This window comes from Chiloscyllium punctatum, chromosome 17, assembly GCF_047496795.1.
Source record: "Chiloscyllium punctatum isolate Juve2018m chromosome 17, sChiPun1.3, whole genome shotgun sequence".
Classification (NCBI taxonomy): Eukaryota; Metazoa; Chordata; class Chondrichthyes; order Orectolobiformes; family Hemiscylliidae; genus Chiloscyllium; species Chiloscyllium punctatum.
This window is the reverse complement of record NC_092755.1, coordinates 73,655,960-73,673,851: the sequence shown is the minus strand read 5'-3', so window position 1 is coordinate 73,673,851 and position 17,892 is coordinate 73,655,960. Positions and strand designations below refer to the sequence as shown.

Below are 17,892 nucleotides of genomic sequence, written 5' to 3'. Positions count from 1 at the left end.
CAGCACCTTGCATTTATCTGAATTAAACTCCATCTGCCACTTCTCAGCCCATTGGCCCATCTGGTCCAGATCCTGTTGTAATCTGAAGTAACCCTCTTCACTGTCCACTACACCTCCAATTTTGGTGTCATCTGCAAACTTACTAACTGTACCTCTTATGCTCACATCCAAATCACTTATGTAAATGACAAAAAGTAGAGGACCTAGCACCGATCCTTGTGGCACTCCACTGGTCACAGGCCTCCAGTCTGAAAAACAACCCTCCGCTACCACCGTTGAGCCAGTTCTGTATCCAAATGGCTAGTTCTCCCTGTATTCAGCGAGATCTAACCTTGCTAATCAGTCTCCTATGGGGAACCTTTTCGAACACCTTACTGAGTCCATATAGATCACATCTACTGCTTTGCCCTCAATCTTCTTTGTTACTTCTTCAAATAACTCAATCAAGTTTGTGAGACATGATTTCCCATGCACAAAGCCATGTTGACTATCCCTAATCAGTCCTTGCCTTTCCAAACAAATGTACATCCTGTCCCTCAGGATTCTCTCCTACAACTTGCCCACCACTGAGGTCAGGCTCACTGGTCTATAGTTCCGTGGCCTGTCTTTACCGCTCTTCTTAAACAGTGGCACCACGTTTGCCAACCTCCAGTCATCCGGCACCTCACCTGTGACTATCGATGTTACAAATATCTCAGCAAGAGGCCCAGCAATCACTTCTCCAGCTTCCCACAAAGTTCTCGGGTACACCTGATCAGGTCCTGGGGATTTATCCACCTTTATCAGTTTCAAGACATCCAGCACTGTATTCAATTGGCTTGCCATTATGGTCTGAACCTTGTATGATGTCCTGCTGACAGGACCATAAGCAAGGTCCCCAGCCCACAAGGATGGATGGCAGGACCCTGGAGGCAAGATCAGGTGCGCACTTCAGTGGACAACAGCCCACTCTCACTATGTTTCGTCCCTTGAATGCGAATGTAAATTGAAGTACCATGCCTCCCCAGTTGCCCACTATATTTTACTAGTCGGTTAGAACAACTCTTGTTTATTCCTCCAGCAATTGAGATCATTGCAGCTCAGACAGGAACACACCCTTAGCTGGTCATTATTGGCCACTTAAGGCCTTCAATTGATAGCAAAGCAGGAAGGTCAATGCAGACCTTCCCAGTCAGAACATAGTTTTGGGGTGCGGGGGGCAGAAACAGATGTGAAGACAGTGGGTTTCTGAGTTATCACCAACCCATCTAATTAAGTTGCCTTCCTTCTAAAGGCTTATCATCTCATTGACAGGAATATATTCTGCCTTACAGTTCTAAAGTACTCCATTGTCTAAGGAACTTTCACTCTCAAGAGATTGAGAGAGATGAGATTCAAATGCAGATCCTCTCTGTTTATGTCTCTCTATACAGGAGCATTGCAATCTGGTATAGAATCTACTGGTTTATCCAAAATCTTATGGCTTGTACTCGCTGGAGTTAAGAAGAATTGGGGGTGGGGGGTTTAGATCTGATTGAGGTATATGAAATGCTAAAGGGGACTGATGAAGTGGTCATTGAACAGATGCTGCCCCCTGTGTGGGACAGTGTCAAACAAGGAGGTCATAGGTAGAGTGAGAGGAGGTCGGTTCAAGACTGTGATGAGGAGGAACTACTTCCGTCAGAGGGTTGTGAATCTTTGGAACTCACTGCTCCAGAGTGCAGTGGACGCAGAATCAAATCAACAGATTCAAGAGAAAAAAGAGAGATATGTTTCTGTTGAAAAACAGGATAAAGGATTATGGGGAGCAAGCAGGAAAGTGGAGCTGAGACCAGGATAAGGTCAGCCATGGTCATGTAAAATGGCGAAGACTTGAATTGCCTATTCCTACTCCTAGTTTCTATGCTCCTATGTGGACAGTGCATTTGAGTCATTATTCTCAGCTATTTGCAAGATGTCCTATGCATCTCCAATGTGAATATCTGTAATTTGTTACAGATCAATATACTATATGAATCTCTTTCTTGGAATAAAGACTATGTGCAACAATTCTTATCACTAGTTGAAATCAAGAGAACTAAGGCGACCCAAAGCAGTTAAACTCTCCTGCAGAATGGAGCTAAATTCCAGTGAATCTGTTTGAAACTCATGAGCACTTCACCTAATGGACGAGAAAATTCAGTTGATTATAATATACACCTTCAAAAATGATAATATTTAGTCAGTTCCTTCCTGTGGTTTATCAAACTAAGTGCAACACAGACAGGAAATGGCTTTGTAAATGTCAGACACTCCCATGTGTCAAGTTAAAATTTTAAAAAGGGGCTCGGGTAAAACACCCATATCACCCAATAAAAAGGTGCTTTAGCATTCTTGTGCAGTTCCCAATTATTACACTACTCTTTAGATGCAGCCCGTTTAATCTGGTCTATCCCTTTGAATTTAATTCAAAAGAGGTAAATTTGGAGGTTAATTGCTCTTCATGAAGCAAATTTTCAAGTGCCACTAAATTCCTGGACCCCTAGCAGAGAAAGGAATATGAAATTGCTACAGTTCTTTTTCTAAATACCCAAGATATTTAAAATTTCAAATATAGCAGATAATGTACAGAAACTTGATTGTCTATGTGAACAAGCAAAGTGCATGCAATGTAAATTTTGGTTATTAAAGTAAGACAAAATTAGCATGTACTAAATATTTGTGTCTAAGAATTCCTATTTTCACACAAATGAACCATCAAACTCCAAGCAAGCAATCAAGCACAGTGAGCATCAGTAGTGGACAGACTCTCAATCAAATTTAGAACAAATGAAACATTCAACAATACATTGGTCTTATATCTTAGCTTCATCAAAGATAGTAGCATTGGTTTTGATCTTCCAGAACACACTAAACTTTAGAACAACCCCTGCAGATTGGATGGCAGAAATTGTAAACCCACTGAGAAAAAGGAAAAGAAAATAGGGAACTGTAGACCAGGTAGCCTGACATGCAACAAGAGAACTTGTCAGAATCTATTGGTCATGCGGTAATGATATTTAGAAATATGGATATACATTTGCAGAGTCAACATGGATTTATGAAAAGGGTAAACATGCATTACAAATGTATTGGTCATGCTATGTTTAAAAAGAATTTTTGAAATTGGCTTTCTCTTTATGGTAACATTTAGAGCTTCCCCCTCTTAAGATCAAGGTCACTAAACTACAGAATTCAAAAGGCACACAGATATTGAATAAATCTCCTGTGCCAGGAAAATCTATTTTGACAGTCTTTTCACAAGTGATGACAATGCTTTTAGCAGAATAGGATAATTGGTTGGTTAGCTATTCTGAGCATGGATCGGTCTTCTTTCCTGGCTTCCATGCTACTGAATTGAGGAAATACTTAACAACAGATGATCAAATTAATTTTCAGTATCACAGGCTAACAACGGATACCCCAAAACACTTCGCAACTAAATCAAGTCACTGTTCTAATGCAGGAAACATGGCAGCCATTCACACTTAGCAAACACTTACATACTGTAGTGTGACATGACAAGGTAATCTGCTTTGGTGATGTTGATTGAGGGATAAACATTGATTGGACATTGAGAATAACTTAACCGCTATTCATTACCATAGGATATGTTGTATCTACCAGAGGGGACAGATAGGGCCTCACTTAAAGACTGCAGTAAACTGCTGTCTCAGGATTGCACTAGAGTGTCAGCCAGCCTTGATTTTGACTGGTGTCAAAAATAGTTTCTCTATTACTGCTATGGTCAAAGTCACCAATTCAAGCACAGACCAGAAATAATTCCAGGACTTCTTAGGGCTCAGCCTTGTGATGCAGTATTTTCAAGTATTTTCAATAAAAGGTTCCTGAAGCTGAAATATATAGAAGAGTCTTACCTGCAGTATCATATAGAGTCAAAGTAAACTTCTTGTTTTTAACCGTGATATCTTTCACATACTTCTCAAACACAGATGGGGCATATTGCTAAAAATCAAAGCATGAATGAAAATAGTAAGATTTCAAAGTGGCTAAACATTTAAGTATGAACATTATTGCCCAGTTAGAGACAAGATTTTATTTACTACCACAATGAGTAAAAATTAATAAGACAGTACACGGAACCACATGAATCTTTCTAGCTGAACTTTATGGAAATGTAATTGGGAATGGCAGCCATCAGATGTCATTAGACAAATTAGTATTCAGAACAGCAGAAGGAGGCACATTTCCACAGGAAAGAAAATAAAGACCATAAGAGGGAGGTAGAGTCTACTCTATCATTGAATGGGATCATAGCTGATCTATTGCAGCAGGTCAGGCAGCATCCAAGGAGCAGGAGAATCGACGTTTTGGATATGAGCCCTTCTTCAGGAATGAGGAAAATGTGCCAAGCAGGCTAAGATAAAAAGTAGGGAGGAGGGACTTGGGGGAGGGGTGTTGGAAATGCGATAGGTGGAAGGAGGTTAAGGTGAGGGTTATAGGCCGGAGTGGGGGTGCTTTGAGTCCTTTGTGATGGGGGATGGAGGTGTATAGGGACTGGATGTCCATGGTGAAGATAAGGCATTGGGGACCGGGGAAGCGAAAATCATGGAGGAGGTGGAAGGCGTGGGTGGTGTCCCGAACGTAGGTGGGGAGTTCTTAGACTAAAGGGAGACAGGACCGTGTCGAGATATGCAGAGATGAGTTTGGTGGGACAGGAGCAGGCTGAGACAATGGGTCGGCTGGGGCAGTCAGGTTTGTGGATTTTGGGCAGGAGGTAGAAATGGGCGGTATATCCGCCACAAATTCACCTGCACCTCCACACACATCATTTTCTGCATCTGCTGCACCCGATGTGGCCTCCTCTATATTGGGGAGACGGGTCGCCTACTTGCGGAACATTTTAGAGAACACTGCTGGGACACCCGGACCAACCAACCCAACCGCCCCGTGGCTCAACACTTCAACTCCCCCAAGGACATGCAGGTCCTTGGACTCCTCCATCACCAGACCATAGCAACATGACAGTTGGAGGAAGAGCGCCTCATCTTCCGCCTAGGAACCCTCCAACCACAAGGGATGAACTCAGATTTCTCCAGTTTCCTCATTTCCCCTCCCCACACCTTGTCTCAGTCCCAACCCTCAAACTCAGCACCACCTTCCTAACCTGCAATCTTCTTCCTAATCTCTCCGCCCCCACCCCCATTCTGGCCTATCACCCTCACCTTAACCTCCTTCCACCTATCGCATTTCCAACGCCCCTCCCCCAAGTCCCTCCTCCCTACTTTTTATCTTAGCCTGCTTGGCACACTTTCCTCATTCCTGAAGAAGGGCTTATGCCCGAAACGTCAATTCTCCTGCTCCTTGAATGCTGTCTGACCTGCTGCATTTTTCCAGCAACACATTTTCAGCTCTGATCTCCAGCATCTGCAGTCCTCACTTTCTCCTCATAGCTGATCTAATCATCCTCAACTCGACTTTCCTGTCTTTTCCCAATAACCCCAATTCCTGACTGATTACAAGTCTATCTCAGCCTCTAAAATAATTAATGACCCAATCTTAACAGTTATCTGCAGTAAAGAATTCCACAAATTCATCACCTTCAGAAAAAATGTCCTCCTCAGCCTCTAACCCATCTCTGAGATAAGGCCCTCTGGTCCTGAACATTCCCACCTGGGGAACAAACACTGTGCATCTACCCTATCATGCCCCTAAAGATCTTACATGTTTCAATAAGTTTGCCTTTCATTCTTCTAAACTGTAATAGGTACAAGCCAAACCTATTAGGTGTCATTTAACTAGTACCTTATATAATTTTAGCAAGATATTGCTTTATTTACTCCATTCCCTTGAAGAGATCTCTGTCACTTATCAGCTCTGATCAAATGGCTCAGACCATGACATTTTCTTTCCTGAACGCCACTTATTTTTTTTCATTTTCAAACATTTCATTGTTTTAATGAAATGTTTAGAATACATCTTAACATTCATTTTTTCCCCACATATCTATTGTCTATTGGCAATGATTTCCTGAAGAAGGGCTTATGCCCGAAACGTCGATTCTCCTGCTCCTTGGATGCTGCCTGACCTGCTGCGCTTTTCCAGCAACACATTTTCAGCTCTGATCTCCAGCATCTGCAGTCCTCATTTTCTCCTATTGACAATGATTCTCAGGCACTCAGAAGTGGTTAGAATGTAACACTTTATCAAGTGTTTTCTGGTTACAAGCTTGTTTAGAAACAGTTCAGAAGAAATTTACCAGGATGTTGCCGGGTGTGAAAGGTTTGATTATAAAGAAAGGGAAAATATGCTGGGACTTTCTTCATTGGTGCATAGGAGGTTGAGAGGTGACCTTATACAGGTTTATAAAATCATGAGGGGTATAGATAGATTAGATTACTCAGTGTGGAAACAGGCCCTTCAGCCCAACAAGTCCACACAGACCCTCCAAAGCGACCCACCCACACCCATTCACCTACATTTACCCCTGCACCTAACACTATGGGCAACTTAGCATGGCCAATTCACCTAACCTGCACATTTTTGGACTGTGGGAGGAAACCGGACCAACTAGAGGAAACCCACGCAGACACGGGGAGAATGTGTAAACTCCACACAGTCAGTCGCCTGAGGAAGGAATTGAACCCGGGTCTCTGGCGCTATGAGGCAGCAGTGCTAACCATTGTGCCACCGTGCCGCCCCAGATAGGGTTAATGGTAGGTGTCTTTTCCCTAGGAATGGGGATTCCAAGACTAGGGACACATCTTTAAAGGTGAGAGAACAGAGATTTTAAAAAGTCAATGAGGGGCAATTTTTTTTTTTAACAAAGTGAGTTGTTCATGTGTGGAAAGAACATCCTGAGGAAATAGTGAATGCGGGTACGATTACAATATTTAAAAGACATTTGGATAAGTACATGAATAGGACAGGTTTGGAGGAATATAGGCCAGGAAGCGGCCGGTGGAACTAGTTTACTTTGCATTATGTTCAGCATGGACTGATTGGACTGAGTGTCTGTTTCTGTGCTGTATGACTCTACATGTGGACAGATTATGGAAAAATATAAAAAACAGCATTGTCATGGTGGGAGATTTTAACTTCCCCTATATTGACTGGGATTCCCTTGGTGCCGGGGAATTTGTTAGGTGTGTCCAGGATGGTTTCTTGAAGCAATATGTTAATAGCCCAACTCAGGAAGGGGCCTTACGAGACCTGGTATTTTAGGAACAGTGATCATAATTCCATAAGTTTATAGTACTTATGGATATGGATAAGAGTACTCCTCAGTTGAAAGTACTAACTGGGGAAAGCTAACCATGACAATATTAGGCAGGAACTAGGGAATGTAGATTGGGGGTCAGCTGTTTGAGGGTAAATCCACATCTGTTATGGAGGAATCTTTTAAAAGCCAGTTGATTAGAGATCAGGACCAGCATATTCCTGTGAAAATTAAGGATAAGGATATAAATAATTGTGACCATTGGATTACAAGAGAAATTGTGAGCTTATTCAGAAAGAAAAAGGACACATATATAAAGGTTTAGGAAATTGAAGACAGACAGAGCCTTCAAGGAACGTAAAGACAGCAGGAAATAACTTGAGTAAGGAGTTAGATCAGCTAAAAGGGGCCATGAAATAACCTTCACAAACAGGATTAATGAAAATCCCAAAGCTTTTTATACATATAAGGATCAAGAGGGTAGCTAGAAAGGACAGGTCCTCTCAAGGATGAAGCAGGAAATTTATATCTGAAGCCAGAGGATGTGGGTGAGGTCCCTAACAGAGACTTTGCACGAATATTCAGAAAGGAGAAGGAAATGGTGGATGGTGAATCTAGGGAGGGGTATGTTAATATTCTAGGGAAGGTCAATCTAAAAAATGTGTTGGTGTTTAGAAAAGCATTAACGCAGACAAGTCCCCAGGATCTGATGGGATTTATTCCAGAATACTGAGGGAGGAGAGGGAGTAAATTGCTGGGTCCTTATACAAAATATTTGCATCCTCTTTAGTTACATGAGATATCCCAGAGGACTGGAGGACTTAAAAGTTTATGTTCCTTGAGGGCTGTGTCTGTCTTCAATTTCCTTAACCTTTATATATGTGTCCTTTTTCTTTCTGACTAAGCTCATACTTTCTCTTGTAATCCAATGCTCACAAATATTTACATCGTTATCCTTAATTTTCATAGGAATATGCTGGTTTTGAACTCTAATCAATTGGCTTTTAAAAGATTAAAAGACTTAAGAAGGACAATTGGGATAACTTGAGAAATTACATACCCATGAACCTTATGTCTGTGATAGGGAAATTATTGGGGATTCTTAGAGACATATTCACACACATTTGAAATACGTAGACTTATTAGCAATAGACAGCATGACTTTGTGCGAGGGAGGGTCATGTCTCACAAACTTGATTGAGTTTTGAGGAAGTGAGAAAGATTACACAAAAGTTGGGGAGCTGAGAAGGATTGCCAGAGGATACAGCAGGCTTTAGATAGGCTGGAGATTTTGGCAGAGAAACTCAATTCAGACAAATGCAAAGTGATGTATTTTGGAAGGTCTAATGCAGGAAAGAAGTATACAGGAAGTGGCAGAACCTTTAAAAGTATTTACATACAAAGGCATTTATCCGTACAGGTCCACACTTCTGTGAAAGTGGCAACACAAATGGATAATTTATTCATTCAGTCACAGGATGTGGTTGTCACTGGCTAAGCCAGCATTTATTGCCCATCCCTAATTACTCAGAGGGCAGTTAAGAGTCAACCACAATGTTGAGAGTCTGGAGTCACCTGTAGGCTAGACAAGGAAAAGATGGCAGTTTCCATCCCTAAAGGACATTAGTGAACCAGATGGGTTTTTCTGACAATCAGTCATGGATTCATGGTCATCATTAGACTCTTAATTCCAGATTTTTTTATCGAATTCAAATTCCACCATCTGCTGTGGCAGGATTCAAACCTGGTTTCCCCAGACCATTACCTGGGACTCTAGCTTAACCACGCAGCCATAATACCACTAGACTTTCGCCTCCTTCTATTGACAGCTGTATAGAACTTTAGTAAGATCACATTTGGAATATTATATATGGTTCTGGTCATCATACTACCATAAGGATGAGGAGACTTTGGAGAAGCTACAGAAACGGTTTACCAATATGTTGCCTGGTTTGGAGGGTATTAGCCTGGAGGAGAGATTGGAAAAATTTGGCTTGCTTTCATTTGAATGCTGGTGGCTGAGTGGCTACCCGATAGAAGTTTACAAAATTCTTTTTCCCCCCAAGGTAGAAATTTAAATGACTGGGGTCATATATTTCAGGCAAAAGGGGAAAAGTTGAAAGGAAATGTAGAGGCAAGTTGAGAGTGTGGTGTTGGAAAAGCACAATGGGTCAGGCAGCATCTGAGGACCAGGAGAATTAATGTTTCAGGCATAAGCCCTTCATCAGGAATGAGGCTTGTGGGTCCGGGAGCTGAAAGATAAATAGGAGGGGTATGGGGATGGGGGAAAAGTAGCTGAGAATGCAGTAGGTAGATGAAGGTGGGGAATAAGATGATAGGTTGGAGGGGAGGGTGGAGAAGCTAGATGGAAAGACAATGGACAGATCAAGAGGGCTGTGCTGAGTTGGAGGCTTGGGACTGGGATAAGGTGGGGGGAGGGGAAATGAGGAAACTGGTGAAATCCACATTGATCCCATGTGGTTGCAGGGTCCCAAGGCAGAAGATTCTTCCTCCAGGCATTGGCTGCACGCATTTGTCAGATCCATGCCCCCCACTAGCCCTCACCCCATTCCCAGCACCTTCCCCTGCCACTGCAGGAAGTGCAAAATCCGCACCCACACCTCCCCCCTTCACATCCATCCAAGGCCCCAAAGGATCCTTCCATATCCGGCAGAAATTTACCTGTACCTCCACCAACGTCATCTACTGTATCCACCGCACTCGAAGTGGTGTCTTCTACATCTGGAGACAGGTTGCCAACTTGTGGATTGTTTCAGAGAACATCTCTGGGACACCCGCACCAACCAACCTCACCACCCCGTGGCTGAACACTTCAACTCCCCCTCCCATTCCACCAGGGGAATGCAGATCTTGAGCCTCCTCCATCGCCAAACCATTACCACCTGACACCTGGAGGAAGACCGCCTCATCTTCCACCTTGGGAACCTGCAACCACAGGATTAACGTGGATTTCACCAATTTCCTCATTTCCCCTCCCCCCACCTTATCCCGGTACCAAGCCTCCAACCTTGCCCGACAATTCTCCTTTCTTTGGGCTTATGCCTGAAACGTCGATTCTCCTGCTCCTCGGATGCTGCCTGACCTGCTGTGCTTTTCCAGCACCACACACTCGACTCTGATCTCCAGCATCTGCAGTCCTCACTTTCTCCGTGTACAGGCAAGTTGTTTGTTTACACAATGGGCAGTAAGTGCCTGGAATGCACTGTCAAAGCAGATACAATAGCAACATTTAAGAGGCATCTTGACAGACACATAAATATTCAGGAAATAGAGGGATAGAGATCACATAGAAGCAAAAGGTTTTTCGTTTATAAAGGCATTGTGTGTCAGTGCAGACTTGGTAGGCCGAAGGGCCTGTTCCCGTGCTATACTGTTCTTTGTTCTCTTTGTTATGCACTTTGATAGGAAGAATTGAGGCATAGACTATTTTTCAAATAGAAAAAGGCTTTGGAAATCTGTAGCATTTACAAACTTAGGAGTCCTATTTCAGGATTCTTTTAAGGTAAACATGCAGTTGGCAGTAAGGAAAGCAAGTATGATGTTAGCATTCATTTTGAGGGGGCTACAATACAAGTGCAGGACTGAACTGCTGAGGTTGTATAAGACTCTGGTCAGACTGTATTTGGAATATTGTGAGCAGTTTTGGGCCTTGCATCTAAGGCAGGCTGTACTGGCCTTGGAGGGGGTCCAGTGAAGGTTTACAAGAATGAGCTTGGGAATGAAGGGATCATCACAGAGAGGGCAGATGAGGACTACGGGCCTGTACCCTGACTTTAGAAGGGTTGGGGGGGGGGCGGGGGAAAGAGTCTCAATGAGACTTATGGAATACTGAGGCCCTGGACAGAGTGGACATGGAGAAGATATTTCCACTCATAGGAGAGACTAGGACTGAAGGGCACAGCCTCAGAGTGAAGGGATGACCCTTTAGCACTGAGATGAGGTATTTCTTCAGCCAGACAGCACTGAATCTGTGAAACTCATTGCCTCAGAAGGCTGTGGAGGCCAAGTCATTGACAGTTAGATAGGTTCTTCGTTAGTAAAGGGATCAGAGGTTATGAACAGAAGGCAGGAGAATGGGTTTGAGAAACCTATCAATGATCAAATAGCAGGGCAGACTAGCCTAATTCTACTCCTTTATCTTATAGTTAAAGGTTTCCATCCTGAAAATGCCCCTTTTATCTCAATTGTCTTCTAAATCCAACACCATCTCATTAAGTAGCCTAAATGTTGTACTTACCAAGCACCTTCTGGAAACCCAAATATATTAACATTCACTGCTTCCCTTTTATCTATTCTGCTTGTTACCCTTGCAAATAATTCTAATACATTTGTCAGGCGTGATTTCTCCATCATGAAACAATGCTGATTCTGCCTGATTTCTAAATGCTCTGCTCTTACATCCTTTATAGTGGGCACAAACAATTTCCTTTTTTTTAAAACCTCCTTCCCCTTTAAAAAGTGTTACATTAACAGGTTCCCAATCCTCAGGCACATTGCTCAATCTAAGGATTCCTGGAAGATTGCTACTATTGTTGGCGGGGGGGGGGGGTTTGTAGGTGTTCAAGTGGCTCAATTGACTGGATGGCTGTTTGCAATGGCACTGACTGAGGTTAACTCATAAAAGACTCCCCTTCTCAACCTCTCTCCTTACCTAACATATGGTGATCCTTAGGCTAAACCACCACAGGTTGGCTCTCTCCAATATGACAGCAGCTGTCTGGTCCAGTAGGTCTAAGGTGACTTGAACTGCCAGTGCATCTGCTATCTCTGTAGCTACTTCCTTCAAATATCCTGGGACACAGACACATCCCATCAGGTCCAGGGGATATATCAGCTTTCTCCCCCCATTTATTTGCCTAGTACTTTTTCCTCTTGTGCTAATTATTAGTTTGTTTCCTCTTTCCCTTTTGCCCCTCACTTCGGTATTTTCAGAATGCTATTATATCTTCTAGTGTGAAGACTGAGGCAAAATATTTATTCAACTCCTCTGCCAGACTTTGGTTCCCTGTTATTATTTCCCCAACCTCATTCTCTAAGAACCCTATATTCTCTTTGACTTCTCTCTTCCTTTTCATACATTTAAAGCCACCCTAGATTATGATGACTATAACGGACCAAGTCATTTACACCTTGTTGCAGTGAAAAGGGGCATTGGAAAAGATCTGGGAGCAGCTGAACAATTTGACATCTCAAAACAGTGACAAAATCGTTCTACTGAAAAATCCACCGTAAGATGGAAACTTAAGTTTCAAATGAGAGGAAGTAATATCTGACTCTTGTGGCTTTCTACCACTGCAAAAGCATAGCAGTACAATATCTATATGTGCAGGTAAAGTCACTAAAGTCCCAGAGGAATGTAGCCACACTGTGTCACCCAAGTATGAGTCTTCTGCGTGGGCCTTGACAGTAAAATTGCTAGATTATTGAAATAGCTTGTGGAAGGGTGGGGGGAACCATGGGCAAAGTCAATTATTTCACACGCTGCTTTGTTCTCTTTTAAAAGCACAATCTGTGGTGAGAAAGAAATACGTCATTTGTTGAAGGTTGCCACATACCGTTAGCTGTTTGTACAGCTCTGTCATTTGCCTCACACTAATTGAGCTCACAAATTTTTGAGTGTTAAGAAATTGTTAGGATTTAAATAAAGAAAGAGTTACATTCATAAAGCAGCTTTCTTAACCTCTTGATAGCTTAAGTTACTTTACAGTAATTAAGGCCTTTTTAAATACAGTCATAGGATCTGTTTCCATGCTGTGCAACTCTTTGGTCCAACCAGTCCATGCTGAACATAATTTTAAACCAAATTAGACCCCAAACTACCTGTTCTTGGCCCATATCCCTCCAAATATTTCTTATTTATGTGCCCATCCAAAAGTCTTTTAAATGTGTAACTGTACCCACATCCACCACTTCCTCTGGAAGTTCATTTTACACACAAACCGCCCTCTGTATAAATGATTTTGCCCTAATCTCTTTTTAAATCTTTCTCCTCTCACCTTTAAAAATATACCCCCAGTCTTGAAATCCCCTGTCCTAAGGAAAAGACGCCTTCCATTCACCTCATCTATACTCCTCACGATTTTATAAATCTCTAAAAGTTACCCCCAATCTCCTACACTCCAATGAAGAGTCCTAGTCTCTCCTTATAGCTCAAACCCTCCATTCCCAGCAACATCCTGGTCAATGTTTTCTGATTCCTTTCCAGCTTAATAATATCCTTCCTATAACAGGACAACCAGAACTGGACACAGAAAAAGCCTCACCAACATCCTGTACAACTTCAACATGATGTCCCAACTCCTGTACTCAAAGGTCTGAGCAATGTTGGAAACGTAGTAGCCAATTTGCACAAAGCAAGCTCCCACAAGTAACAATATGATAGAGTCCAGATAATCTTTTTTTTAAATGTTTATTGAGGGATAGGTAATGACCACAAGGCCAAAGTAGAACTCAAAAACATGTTGCTGGAAAAGCGCAGCAGATCAGGCAGCATCAAAGGAGCAGGAGAATCGACGTTTCGGGCATAAGCCCTTCTTCAGGAATGAAGAGGGCGTGCCAAGCAGGCTAAGATAAAAGGTAGGAAGAGGGACTTGGGGGAGTGGCGTTGGGAATGCGATAGGTGGAAGGAGGTTAAGGCGAGGGTGATAGGCCGGAGAGGGGGTGGGGGTGGAGAGGTCGGGAAGAAGATTGCAGGTCAAGAAGGCGATGCTGAGTCTGAGGGTTGGGACTGAGAAAAGGTTGGTGAGGGGCAAATGAGGAAGGTGGATAAATCTGCATTCATCCCTTGTGGTTGGAGGGTTCCTAAGCGGAAGATGAGGCGCTCTTCCTCCAGGCGTCGTGTTGCCATGGTCTGGCGATGGAGGAGGCCAAGGACCTGCATGTCCTTGGCGGAGTGGGATGGGGAATTAAAGTGTTCAGCCACAGGGCGGTTGAGTTGGTTGGTGCGGGTGTCCCAGAGGTGTTCTCTGAAATGTTCCGCAAGTAGGCGGCCTGTCTCCCCAATGTATAGGAGGCCACATCGGGTGCAGCGGATGCAGTAAATGACGTGTGTGGAGGTGCAGATGAATTTGTGACAGACATGGAAGGATCCCTTGGGGCCTTGGAGGGAAGTGAGGGGGGAGGTGTGGGCGCACGTTTTGCATTTCTTGTGGTTGCAGGGGAAGGTGCCGGGAGTGGAGGTTGGGTTGGTGGGGGGTGTGGACCTGATGAGGGAGTCGTGGAGGGAGTGGTCTTTCCGGAACGCTGATAGGGGAGGGGAGGGAAATATATCCTTGTGGTGGGATCTGTATATATTTGTATAACACCTCTGGGACACCTGCACCAACCAACCCAACCGCACCGTGGCTGAACACTTTAACTCCCCCTCCCCCTCCACCAAGGACATGCAGGTCCTTGGCCTCCTCCATTACCAGACCGTGGCAACACGATGATTTTGAAGCTCCTTGGATGCTGCCTGAACTGCTGTGCTCTTCCAGCACCACTAATCCAGAATCTGGTTTCCAGCACCTGCAGTCATTGTTTTTACCTCAATAGTCCTGACATGCTCACCAAAGGAAAAGGCCCAGAAAGGGGACAAGTTGGGAATCTTAGTTCTGCAGATTGCAAATTACTCCAAGCCTTTGTAAAACATTTAATTTCACATGCTTTCTTTGCTTTTTTGTCACATTTTCTCACTCAATCCAATCTTTCTTTCTTAAATTAAAACAGAAATTGCTGGAGAAACTCAGCAGGTCTGGCAGCATCTGTGTAACGAAAAACAGAGTTAATGGCTCCAGAATGGCTTCTTTAGAACCTTTCTTCTTTCCACAGATGCTGCCAGACCTGACAGGTTTCTCCAGCACTTTCTATTGTTATTTCCATTTTCAGCATTTGTAGACGTAGTTTGCTTTTAGTTCAATCTTTGTTTCTGTATCGAGTCTGATTCTAATTGGTTAAAGGAGATACTGGGATCTCTGAAGCCCCAGTAACTCACCACGCTGTTATACATTTACATTTCCAGGAATTTTCTCTGCAAAGATAATTGGAGCAGAAGGGTTTGGGAAAGGGATACAACAGGAATATAAATCCCCATTACAACATATTCCAGGCTGTTTTACTGCTTGTATTGGATAAACAGTTTTATAACCCATTCACATGGTAAACCCTATACTGTTATCTTTATATTGCACCCTTGGCATTCATGCTATGCATAGACTTCTTGGGCAGCTGCCAAAACGGTAGTGTATTGGACTCCATGCTGAAAAAAGCTAGAATAACTCCAAGTTGAAAGAATCCAACAAATAACATTCACTCGAGAGACCAAAATAAGCCCACTTTGTATGTGTTATTCACCTAACATGCTTATTTGGTTTGCACTATTTATGCTCGTAAAATAAAAGGTTCCACTGAGGGAAAGACAGTTAAGGAGTGCAAATTGAGAAGGTGAGAATTCACTCTCTCAGTGTGCCAGGTTAAGTAACTTACTTTCCAGCGTTTTCCCACAAATAAGTACAGGCATCCTTCTAAGAAAAATGTAAAATAAAATCTCCTACCATCAGACACTTCCTCCTAAAAGGGAGAAGCTCCTCGAGTTATCCTTAGCCTGTTTATATTGCAGCATGTTTAGTAAGTAACAGCAAAAATGTATCAGACACATTTACACTATCAACATCTGCGATGACCCTCACCACAATATTTTTGAGCCAGCAGACCAGTGCTGAACAGTCGGAATGAGGCCACCTGGGATTTCTAACAAATTTGAATCAGACCCGATTGTTAGTCTCGTTATGATGTCTCTGTTCTCTTTCCCCTTCCCTCCTGCTCGCATTTCATTTTCACATTCACTGCCACCCATGTCTGTTCAGACTCCCAGACCGCTTCAAGGAGATGCTAACTGCTAACATGACAGGAGGTGACAGAATTACACAGCACAGCCGTACTCTCGTCTATACACCACCGATAACTTCATAGATAACTGTTCTCTGTCCCTCTTACAACCTTGCAAGGATATACTCTTTGTGAATAAAATACTACAAGTTTTGCTCCTGTGATGAATGTATGACTAATTCAAATCTTTTAGGAACAGCATTCTACCAAATTACGCCTCTTTAAATGAAGAACATAACGTCAACTTCAATTGTCCAGACGGTGGGGTCTGATAAGATAGAAATTGGACTCTCGCGGCTAAACTCTTTACACGCTACATCCGTCTGATCGTTATTACGAGCGCTATCGTTATGTTCATTCAACTTACTTCTGGGAAGTCTCCTTTGGCAAATACCATCAATAGCGAGGTCTTCCCACAGCCACCGTCCCCCACTATCACAATCTTCAATTCTTTCCCACCCGCGCCGGCAGCTTTAACATTATGACCGTTTTCCATAGCCATCTTAATTGATGACTGATGCTTTCAAGAAAACTTTAGTTTTTTTTTAAAAAATCCCTCTTCTTCGTTCACAGTTAAGTCCCAGAAACTCCTCCAGGGCAGAAACGTGACATTTGGCGGGCTGTTGGAATATTACCTCCACTCTCCGCCGTTAAAACGCTGGCTTTCTGGTTGCATTGGTTTATCCGCACGTCCGTTTCGTTTGAATAGAGAGCATTTTGGGGCAATGTCAGGTAACCTTGCCCTTGTCTATCCGGAAGGACGTTAATCTGAGTGGTTGGGGAGGTGTTTCACGGATCAGGAGGACACTCCTGTTCAACAGACACGCCTCCCACTGGGCAGCCCCACGTCAACCCAAGAACATCGACTTCCCGTTATGAGTGACTCCGGGCTGCGCACTTAATTTCGGGAAAAAAAACTGGGAGCAGTGCTGTTTCCATTTACATTCTTATCTGGGTTGGCAAGAAACACCAGTGTTCCCTAAATCATTGTGTTTTACTGCAGTCTGTCGGGATTGGGGCTGATTTCCTGCTACTCAGCTCCTCAGAGATTGCTGACGAACCCCACTGGGCCAGAAGAGTTGGCTTTCTTTAGAGATTGTGCCCCCTCCCAGTTCCTTCTTCACTTCTGGGAGAAATCCCTTGATGTGCTTGCTGTGTTCCTGAATGAGCCTTCCCCATTTTGGTGGGCCACCGGTCACAATGGGGTTTCCAACCACCAGGATTGGCCTGGAACCTCCAGGCTGGGTGTGCAACTCTGGACAAAACAAAAATCCCAGGGACATTTAGGATTTGTTTTTCTGTTGTTTCCCCGTGGCCGAAAAGGCCTGATTCCATGCAGTCTAAAAAAACGTTTTGATTCCTGTTTACCAGATATAAACAAAATTCGAATTGGAAAAAATGTTTTTTTTTGACTGACAGCCAAGCAATATCCTGAATAATGGGTCTTTTTGCTTTCTATTTGCTGTAGCAAGACAGTGGGTCACAAGGATGGATTATCGAGTGACTGGAGTGTGGGAGCAAATCATGTGATAAGATCTCCCGGAAGAGATTTAAATCACAGTTGGTTACCCTCGGCCAAATTCTCCCGTGGGTTGGCAGGGAATGTTAGCTGGACATCCCCTAAAGCGTTCCAAGTAGCTGCAGGAGACGGCTGTTTAGTTATATGAACAACATGCCACACCCAGGGGAACTGATTTTAAGTGAATAACATCTTTCTAACTTCCAATGACATGTCACAAAACAAGCTGAGAATAATGACTTGTTGACACCTAATTGTAACTAAGTAAATCAAAACAAATAAAACAAAGTGCTGGAGAAACTCAGCAGCC

The 17,892-nt window shown here is 43.3% G+C and overlaps 1 protein-coding gene across 1 annotated transcript in view; it reads right to left on the bottom strand.

Moving 5' to 3' along the window:
* rhof (ras homolog family member F) overlaps positions 1-16,880 on the bottom strand; it is a 40,340-nt gene extending 23,460 nt beyond the window's left edge. Inside the window, exons 1-2 of the mRNA XM_072587454.1 lie at positions 16,431-16,880; positions 3,876-3,963 (exon numbers count right to left, since the gene is read on the bottom strand). Coding sequence (XP_072443555.1) covers positions 3,876-3,963; positions 16,431-16,565 — 223 coding nt within the window. The 5' untranslated portion in view covers positions 16,566-16,880. The remainder of the gene's footprint in view (positions 1-3,875; positions 3,964-16,430) is intronic.
* Between the last annotated feature and the right edge of the window lie 1,012 nt (positions 16,881-17,892).